The sequence below is a fragment of the Acanthisitta chloris genome, unplaced genomic scaffold (genome assembly GCF_000695815.1).
Source record: "Acanthisitta chloris isolate BGI_N310 unplaced genomic scaffold, ASM69581v1 scaffold39025, whole genome shotgun sequence".
In the NCBI taxonomy this organism is placed as follows: domain Eukaryota; kingdom Metazoa; phylum Chordata; class Aves; order Passeriformes; family Acanthisittidae; genus Acanthisitta; species Acanthisitta chloris.
The window spans coordinates 16,675-26,904 of record NW_008673858.1 but is presented as its reverse complement, the minus strand read 5'-3'; the positions used below and the strand labels follow the sequence as shown (position 1 = coordinate 26,904).

Here is a 10,230-nt window from a genome sequence, read left to right as displayed (position 1 = left end):
GCGAGAAAGGAAAGGTGTGCCGCTTTCCAGCTCACGCGGGGCCCGGCGTGTTTTTTGTTTGTGCACTGATTTATCTGCGCGGCCATAAACACATAATTAAATGACTATGGTAAATGAAAACTAATGGCGTTGTTGGAAGGCAGCAGAACAGACGTGCGATTGAGCAATGCCGCATGTCCCCTCCCCCAGCGTGACTCAGGGGTTATAAATACAGCACCTAATCCCCCGCAGCTGCGGAGGTGGCTGTGCTGCTCCTCCCGCTGCCCCGAGCCCCGCGGTGTTGTTCCTTGTGCGAGGCTTAAATGTCTCTCCTTGTCTGAAACGCGGCTCAGGAGCGTGACCTGTGCTTTAAGTGGCTGCGAGATGTAAGGCCGAAAAAATGCTCCGTTCTCGTGACCATCCCTGTCGCTGTTGGTTCTGGATTATTGCCCTGTTTACATCATCTCAAACAACAAGGGGCAGAAAGTGTGTCACGTCATGTGTCAGACCAGATGCAAGTTACAAACAGCAGACAGTTAAAGGGAACTGACTGCAAACAAGCCAAAACAACCAGCCAATTTTGTCCCAGTTACTCATCTGATACATACTTAGATTGTCCTTTTTTTTTTTTCCCTAGGAATAGGTTGAATCTCGATTATTCACTGACCAGCAAAAGAGCAGGTATTAATGAAAGGATCAGCATGCTCAAATCAGCACAAAAATTAATTGCTGCTACCCTAGGGACAATGAATTGGATTGTACTGAATAATTCTTTCTTTGCATACCTCATCCAGAGAAGGATGAGGTATCCTTTCTCAAGGACAAATGAGAGGAAATTTTCTAGCCTGTTTCACTCAGGCCACCAACATATTCTGGCAATTTTAACAGACTGATCTCAAACTCCTTTGCTCCTGCAAATTGCTGTTTCCATCTCCAGGACTACACACAAGGCAGTTGACCTAGCATCTGGTTTGAGTTTCTGATGATAAATCAAAGATAAATTTCAGAGTTCTTCCCTGTCATGATGCAAAGACATGGCCTGTGAGGATTGTTAGGTGACTCCTCAAGAAATCCCTCGTGAGGTTCACAAATCTCCTTACTGAACTCTGCCCTGATGATGCAGCCCTGGATGTGCAGCCACAATACTTGCTCCTCCCTCTTCCCTGCTTCCTCCTCACCAGGCACTGAGTTCCCACCTCTTTCCTCCAGCTTCAATAATAACAATAACGTCACTGGCAAAACAGCAGGCAGGAAGATGATACATGCAGAAGCAGTGACAAACAGCTAAACATCTGACTTATTAAAATGTCAGCCCATGGGCATGTGACAAACCCCATGTTCTGGATCCATGTGCTAGAGGGAAGAACTGGCAATGGTGTTGGCTAGTTTTCCTACCCTGGACTGCTAGCACAAAGTTGTCCTCCACAGACTGTCAAACAGTATACTTTTCCTTAACCTAGAGCATCAGAACAGCTCTGAGCACGTACTGTACTGCTGTGTCTGGAGCTCACACAGAGGTGCATTCCAAAAGGGATTTCCCAAGCATTACCAATGCTGTAGCCATAGAAGCAGGAGATAAAAACATTTGCACAGAATCTGGGGGCAGGGCTTGCAGCCTGTGCTGTACAAACAGTGCTCCAGTTGAACAGTACTGTTCAGCTACTTGTCACTCTGGACTCCTTTGGGTATTTCTCTTCCTCTTGGATGCTTACTCCATTTGTGCCTCCACAGGCTGAGTTTATCTTTTGAAAGATCTTTAGTGTGGATTCAGCCGATCAAAGCCTCTCTTGGCAGAAAACTTTTAGTTTGTATTCTGAGTGGTGATTAAACCACAGACAGTGTACCTGAATGCACTTGTGATTTTGCTCTGCCTGATATCCACAGTCCTTGCCTGGTGTTTTTCCTATACTCATCATGACTGGTCACCAGATTTGCTTGACACTGGAACTGTAGCACCTTCAGAACCAGTATGGGCACATCAGCTCTGGATGAGGGCACAGGATTAGTCACCCCTGCAAACAATGTCTAATTGTGTGTATGCTTTCCTTTCCTCTAGGAAAGGACTCTGAATTGTCTATGCTGAGCTGCCATCTCACTGCTCTGTTTTCTACAGTTTCTCTTTTTTTTTTACAAAACAGCTGCTCTTTCCTCCTAAACTTATTGTATGGCCCAGCCTCAGATAAAGTTATTTAAATGCATACAAATGATGTTATGAGGAGACTAAGGAAAATACCTTGTTGCATGATGAAAAGCAGAAGTAAATGACAAAACCCCAGAGCTGGAAAGCAGAGTTTGAGATCCCTTTGTTCCAGCCACTGATTTGGGGTGGCCTGTTGGGGATGGGTATCACTGTCAGTCTTGTGAAAACAAGGGGCAACAGCAACAGTGGGGCCAGTGGGGTGTTTCTGAAGGCTGGTGTTTCTCAAGTACTACAAGTTCTAGGGAAGCCTAAGGGTGGCATGGACAACTCCTTTGTGCTGGGGACTACACTTAGTGCAGGTAGCTGCAAATTCTACTCTGGGTGGCAGGAAATGGCTGGAGTTCCAGGCAACAAGCCTTGAATAGGTGCTGACCTTTTCCCTAACAAAGGGCAGACAGACCTGCAGTTCTGGGCACTCAGGGGTGGCTGATCACTCTTCAGGACCCAAGGAACAATGAGAAGACCTCAGACCAAAAGCCACCATGGTACCAAGAGACACATGCACATGGTGTGAGGAGTGGGTGCATAGACTTGTAAAGGATTTATACAGCACAGGGATCTCGTTGTTCAGGGTCCCTTTGCAGAGGCACCCAGTTCCAGCAGTTACCATGTTGCTGCAGCAAGGTTAAATTACTTGAAGGAACTAGACTCTGACATGGGAAACCCAGGGTCAAGCAGGTAAAGGAATCTTGTCTGACTGTGTGAGTGTGGAGCGTGCAGGGAGTCAAGAAGGGTATCCATCAGGTCACTGGAGGTACTCACTGTGAAGGGGCTTTGGTCCCAGCAGTTAAAGACTGAGAGTGGCATCTGAATGGTCAGACAGGAAAATTTCCATAACAGTTTGCAGCACCTAGTCTACTCTTGTTCACCTCATGAGTGAACAGAAATTTGGGTCCAGCCCAAATTACTCCATGTACTGGCTAAAGGTAGTTAAAGGAGACTGCTTGTTCTTTTTCCTTCAAGATCACTTGTCATATGCTTGCTTGAGTTCTACCCTTTTCCCAGTGTTTGGTCAGGGTTGAGTGAATAAGCAAGCTGAAGCTGAGCCAAGGCTCAGTGATTTGGCTATGAGAGAGTTATCTTCAGTGCTTTGTGCATCATTTTCCCCAGCTACAGATGGACTACTCAGGCTTGTCTGATGTTTAGCCATCCGTACATGGGCAGTGTCTGTAAAGTGCATGGGGATCTTTGGGTACAGATACTTAATGATTCATGATTAAAGAGAATTACTTTTGATGGTATTCTTTCCCTTGTGCAGGATATTGAAGTGCTCTGCAGAAAAATGGGTTCCCCAGTCCAGCCAACTTGACACCAGTGACTGTACCCAGTGGCTGAACAAACCCTTAAATTATTCTGTGATTAACAGAAACCTTTTGTTTATTTTCCAATGTATGTTACTCTGTATTTGGGAGCAATTCATGTCCCTATTGCTCTTAAACATGGGGAAAAGAGTTGCCACTTGACTATGTGTTTAAATGTTGATTAAAGTGTTCATTGCTTATGATGAATAGTATTTAATGTTTAATTTTCAATCTGAAAGCATAAAACATTTCAAGATGCTTTTTTTGCCAATGTAATACAACACATAAACTATATTCAATGTCCAGACTCGAGAGTGAGATGGAAAAAACACCAGTTGATTAACAGGAAATTGCACTAAAAAGTAGCAGTTTAGCTCTGTTAATAAGTAAACTTGCTATATTTTTGTGGCGTGTGGCCCTGCTTTTTCACAAGGTACAAAGTGATCTTTATTGACTCTGTCCTCATAAAAATTGTTATTTCAGAGGAGAGAATGTCTTTGATCCCTAACAGATCTGTGAGCAAGAGTGAGGTGTCACCAGTCACCTACACCTGGTCTTTGCTTTCATACACAACCTTCTGTGGTTAAATAGTGTCTGTAGGTTGTCTCCTGCTTTTCATTCATCTGTTTTAATCTGGTGTTTTATCAGGCCTTATGGGCTCAGTGTGCTCACCTGAAGTCAGTTCACGAGGAAACAATCCCTGAGCAAATGAAGTTATATCTATCATTATTGCCACTTGAAATAGTTCAGATGTTTCACCAGTAAAAATCCTTTGAGGGTAGCTGCAGGACACCTAACCACTAGGAGTGAGACAAGCAAAGAGGGATGTGAGCAGACAGGAAGGGACAGGAGATTTAAATGCTGAATTCAGCAGGTAAAACAGCACTGAAAATGCTGAAATTGGCAGGTAATGCCCAGGTCTGGGTATAAGTGACCTGTAACTTTTCCCCTTCACACTGAGAAAGGAGATGGCAGAAGTGATTTGATGCAGAGGAGAAGAAAACTAAGAATTTTAAACCTTGCTTTATTATTGCACATATTAGGAAAAAAATTCTGGTGTAATTATTGCAGCAAATTGTTGAGAGCTGCACACTCCTGTGTCGCTGAGCAGGATCGCTGCCCATGGAGCAGGGCTGCCATCCCGTGTTGGACACAGCTCGGGCTGCACAGGCAGGAGGCCACAGGGAACGCTGTGTTCCTCCTGGAAACCACTGTGCAGACTTCCAGGAAGTTTCTGGGCTTGGTAGTACTTGACGCATGTTCAGCAGACTCAAACGTCTCTGATTGCTTCAGAATTTTACTGTGGACTAAACAAGAGCCTTCCACAAAGTGTGGACACTTGGTGGAGAGGTCAGGCTGAACAGGACTTCAGAGAGCAGCTGATGAAATAAGTTTCTCTAATAGATGTTCCACAAACAGTTATAATTATTTCAAGGCCAGGTTGGATGGTGCTCTGAACAACCTGCTCTAGTGGAAAGTGTCCCTGTCCATGGCAAGGGGATTGGAACTGGATGATCTTTAAGGTCCCTTCCAACCAAACCATTCTATGATTCTATGGTTCACATGTGCTGTATATCAGAAGAGACATAAACTTATATGTCACTTCTTATTCCATTCCAGTGTATCACTCACTAATGCTACAGCTAAGTAGTGGCTAGACAATTCAGGAAGAAGTTTGTGACCTCAGAAATTAAGACCTTTGTTAAATTCCTTCAGATACAAAATTCCTGGGCAAGGTCTGGGGCATTATCAAAGATGTTTTTAGATGTTCAGTTCAGCTTTATGCTATCCTTGAAGCTCTCTTAGCAACCTGCTCTAAAATTCTCTGTGGTTGTAATCTCGACAGCAGTTAGGTTCCAAAACATATCTGGGACCTTGTCCTTGTTGGCCCTTGTCCAACATTGTCCTTGTTCTCCTTATCTACAAAACAACCATATTTTCTGTATTTCCCAGGAAAGAAGACCAGCATATTAAGGACAGTGAGAATTTGGGTACTTCAGTAGGAAGGGCTACGCAGGCATGTGAGAAAGATGTGCTATCCATGACCTGTGCATTCATATAAATGATAACATATACATCCAATTCATTCACAGCTGCTTATCATTTGGTATTTAATATCCTTCTGATTTAATGTTTTCAGGTGCTGAACCTGGAGTAGAGTTACTGATGTAATTCAACAGTCACTTTCTTCTCACTACCTAATGCAAGAAAACATTTTACAGATAGTCCATACCCATGTTCATCCAGTTTGATTAACATTCCTGGATGGCTCAACAGATTTGTGTCAATCATGAGAGACTCACAAATTATTCTCTCTGAGAAACAGCTTAAATGTTTTAAATGGTCTTATTTAAACTGTTTTGGTTTTGACAGCAACATTAGGAATTAATAAATGATGCAATATGAATGCAGTGAAAGTATCATTGAGCTTTATTTCAGGGGCAGTGTTCTTGCTCCTCCCCTCGTTTGATCTGCTAACACATGTATAATATTTTAAAATTCAAATATAAGAGCTTGTGACTACCATTTGAGGATTGTTATATATCCTATTCAGAGCCAGACTGTCTTCATTCTAGGTATCCTGTCAGGCATTTAGAGCATATACTGCGTATCCTACCAATGTATGTTGTCTTTTTTTTACATGCAGATTGTTTTCCAACACTGTTACTTTTACTTTTTACTTTTTACTTCTTACTTTTTTACTTTTTACTTTAAATATTAAAATTTTTAAATTTACTATAAATGGTTGGCACTTCCCAGAGGTTTGGTGTTACTATTGGGTCTTAATAGACCTTCTCACATGTCTTTTTCTTTCTGTTCTGTTTTGTAAAACCTCTCTGCCATCCTGAGGAAACTTAGGCTGGAGACAAGTGGAATCAGACTGCATCTGCAATCTTTCTGCAGACCACTAGCCTGCAAAATGGCTCAGCAACTTGGACCCTGCTGCCTGCTTATTTGTGCAAACTGTGGTACTACTGTTGTGTGTATGCAATAAATGGACTTGGAGAATGCCAATGGCCAATTATCTCAAGGAGGTTTCAGAAAGAGTCAACAAATTATGCAGGATCTGAAAATATTTGAAATTTTAGTTACTTTCCCCTCCTCTTTCTCATTAGAATAAGGAACTTAATCTGAAATTCCTAACTCTGTCCAGATGAACTAGTCTCTGCACATAACTATCCTGTATTATTTGCCATTCATAAAAACAGACACTAGTGTCCTGGGAGGGCTGGCTGGGCATCCTTGTCCTCAGCAGATGTCTGCACTTTTTCCTCCAGCACTGGATCGAGGTCTGGCACTTTCTGCCCTGCCTTGGCGACTGTGAACCTGCTCATGTGCAGAGCTTCTTCGTAGACTGGCGGAGTGTCCGATGCTGAGAGGGATGGTGTTCCCTGGGCGGCATTGTGGGAGTGTGCCACTGCTAATATCCTCCTGGCAGCAGGTCCAAACACAGAATGGAGAGCTGAAAGGGAGGAGACAAAAGCTGTTTGCCTCATCCTGAAAGCACCGTGCGATTAGAGGAGGGCAAGACTATGTGCAGGGCACAGCCTTCTCTCCCCATAACCTGAATGTTTATCCCTTTTCCTGCCACTTTAGCCTTCCCTAAAAGGAGTGTGTGTGAACCCCCATCAGCAACATCCCACAATTAGCCTCTCCTGAAATTCCACTGAGACCTATAGCTGCCCTAATTCCACCCAAACACATTTCAGAGCTCATTCACCATGTGGCTGCATTTGCTACATGGGACCTGGTGAGCACCTTCATTTGTAGTATGTACAGATGCTGCTTCCCCTCTATCCTGCTGTGAACCTCCCTCTGTCAGCGTTAGGGTGCCACAATCTGGGCTTTTTACAGTGCAGAGTGTTGAAGTCCCAGCATCTGCCAAAGCCAACTCACAAGTGATGGTGCTCTGGAGAGTGCTGTCATGATCAAAAGCAATGACGGTGACCTCGTAGGGCTGAGGACCTGATTCATCCCCTGTCTGATGGCAATGCAAACAGCATCTCACACAGACAGAAACCAGGCCACACAGGAGCAGGAGCCCACCAATCACCACCACCAGCCTGGAAAGGGAGGAGGGACAGAATTAGCACAGAAAGACTTTGATTGCAGAACACCTCTTGTTTCTCCCTGCTTAAAGCATAGCTAACCTCAAAGCTAAACAAGGTCATATGGGGCCTTATCCAGCAGAGTCTGGACAATCTCCAGGGAGGCAGATCCCTTGTCCCCTCCCAGCACCTGTTCAAGAGCTGCTCCATCCTCAGGGGAAGCATTTTTAACTCTGTCTAATTAGAATCTTCCTGTATGCAGCTTGGCCAGTTACCTCAGGTGCTTCTGCTGAGCATCTCTGAGAAGTCTCTGTCTCTGTCTTCTCTCAAGATCCTCCTTAGGTGTGGTAAACTGCAATTAGGTTACCCTTTAGCCTCCTCCAGGCTGAAGAAATCTGGTCCTTTTAATTTGCTGTCCAGTGGACTTGCTTCCATTGGTCAACATCTTTGTACTAGGGGACCAAAACTGGACTAGGTATTCCAGATGTGTCGGTGTGAGTGACAAGCAGAGAGGAACAATCAGATCTTGCAATTTTCTGGCTATTCTCTTATCCATGCAGCCTTCTAGACCTTCAACAACTAACATCCTTTTTAATCTCATTCTGGTGAGTATTACTAAGGAATCAAACTTAAAAAACAGGTGTTCTAAAAGACATTTTGTGCCATGGATGATTTATTAATATTGTTCATACAACTACATTAATTTGTGGTCTAAAAAAGGATGTTGGTAAGTCAGCATTAGTCAAAGATGATGAGATAGCTAAGGTGTTGCCTTGCTCCTGTAGAGCATAAGAGCATCCCATGGGAAAGCGGGGGACAGCATCACACTTGAGCAGGTCACATTTAACCCCATTCTTTGCTACTGGAATTGTCTAGAGATGCAGATATTTAGAGTAAATGTATGTTATCTTACCAGATATACCACAAACGGTCCCACTCTGTACCTGAACAGCTGAGGACAAGAGGATACAAGAAACAGTTATTCACACAATACCAGATAAATGGGAAGCCACTATGGCACCCTCTTCCATCTCCCTCATGTTCCTCACTTACTGTTCAGCTCCTAAATGGCACAGTGATGAGAAACTCATTGTGCTTTGTGGAGGATACAGTTGTCCAACCTCATCAGTCTCCCTGGTAGGTGAGTTTCCCTTCTGTTTGGCTTTATCTCTTTACTGTTCTCCTGATATTTATGTCTTCCTAATTCCATTTGCAAACCTTAGGGATCTGCATTCATGTTATTTTTTCATTTTCATCAGTATATAGTTTCTGCTATTCTTACAAATGACATCACTAATAGTAATATTCACCAAGGCAGTATATTTCAAGCCATTTTTTTCAAGGGAAGTTCAATTCCAAATTCATAATCTCAGTCAACTGAAGTCACACCAGAAAGCTCTTACCTATTGCAGTTATGCAAATAGGCAGCTGATCAGTATGTTGATCATTAAAAAGAGTAATTAATACAGTTCACATTCAAAGCAATGGGAATTTTGTGCGAGTTCTTAATACAATAAAATACGCTTTTCTGGAAAATGTCAACCATCAGGTCATAGCACTGATGTCCACTACTGCCTTTGTCCTCATTGTTTCCTCAAAAAGAGCAAGACTGACAAATACTTACAGTTCAGCATTGAGGCAGCCTTCATCACCCCTCACTTGGGGGAACTACAAGGAGAAAACCGAAAAAGACACAGCTAGAGTAAATTAAATGGAGAAGAGAAGGGTGTGTGGAGATCTCATAGCAACCTTCCAGTATCTGAAGGAGCTAAAGGGAAGCTGGAGAGGGACTCTTTGTCAGGAACTGTAGTGATAGGACAAGGAGCAATGTGTATAAACTGAAAGAGGGGAAATTCAGGTTAGACACTAGAAAGAATTTTTTTACTGTGAGGATGGTAAGACACTGGAACAGGCTGCCCAGGCCTATGTACAAAGTCAGGTTGGATAAAGCCTTGAGCATCCTGTCTAGTGAGAGGTGTCCCTGCCCAGGGCAGTGGGGATGGGACTGGATGATCATTAAGGCCCATTCCAACACCTGAAATTCCATGATTCTATGATTCTAAATCTATGTCACATGCAACTTTCATGTCTGTTACCTGGTACCAATTTGAATCTCTATGGTAAGGACTTACTGTTATCTATCTTCCTCTGCTCTCATCATATATTCTGCTGTAGATTTGAAGTTACTGTGATACCAACCACATTGTTTCATCTCTTAACTTCCTGTAGTCATTAAAATCCTGTTTAGTACTGTTCCCAGTACCCTTATTTACCTTCATCCTCACCACAACTTTCCCCTTCTCCACCACAAGCTGTGTCATGCTCCAGATGCAGATCTTTTTCCATGCTCAAAGATTAAAAACTTTTGAATATCCTGCTACATATTATGCCCACACTGACTTGAATTCTGCTCCGTCCCTCCAGTACTCTTACCTTTCTCATTCCTTTTCCTTGGGTTACCCTGACTTCTGTGTTACCATCCCTGGAATAGCAGCAAATATTATCTTCTGCATATGAGCCTTTCATATGTCCAATTCTTTCTAGTATCAGGGAAATTATTGTGACAGTCAATTGCTAATGCCCCTCCATCTTTCCAAGGTGACTCCATAACCCAGAGGAGGCCCCCTAAAGAGGAATATGTGGTGTGACTTACCCAGAAGAAACACCCTAAACCAAAGCAGATCATGTCTGAGTTACGCAT

At 43.3% G+C, this 10,230-nt stretch overlaps 1 protein-coding gene across 1 annotated transcript; it reads right to left on the bottom strand.

Annotated features, from left to right (window-relative positions):
• Window positions 1-6,692: 6,692 nt before the first annotated feature.
• On the bottom strand, window positions 6,693-10,230 carry TMEM52B (transmembrane protein 52B). Its single transcript, XM_009075109.1, has 5 exons — window positions 10,183-10,230; window positions 9,154-9,197; window positions 8,443-8,481; window positions 7,378-7,544; window positions 6,693-6,943 (listed from the first exon to the last, which is right to left on the bottom strand). The coding sequence occupies exons 1-5, from the start codon at window positions 10,228-10,230 to the stop codon at window positions 6,693-6,695; spliced, it is 549 nt and encodes a 182-aa protein (XP_009073357.1).

Bases quoted from the DNA above. Each gene is read 5' to 3' on its own strand.
- TMEM52B (XM_009075109.1), bottom strand. From the start codon at position 10,230: ATGCGTAACTCAGACATGATCTGCTTTGGTTTAGGGTGTTTCTTCTGG. The intron at 9,198-10,182 runs GTAAGTCACACC...TTCTCCTTGTAG, and splicing joins GTTTAGGGTGTTTCTTCTGG to TTCCCCCAAGTGAGGGGTGA. The intron at 7,545-8,442 runs GTAAGATAACAT...CTCCCTTTCCAG, and splicing joins GACCGTTTGTGGTATATCTG to GCTGGTGGTGGTGATTGGTG.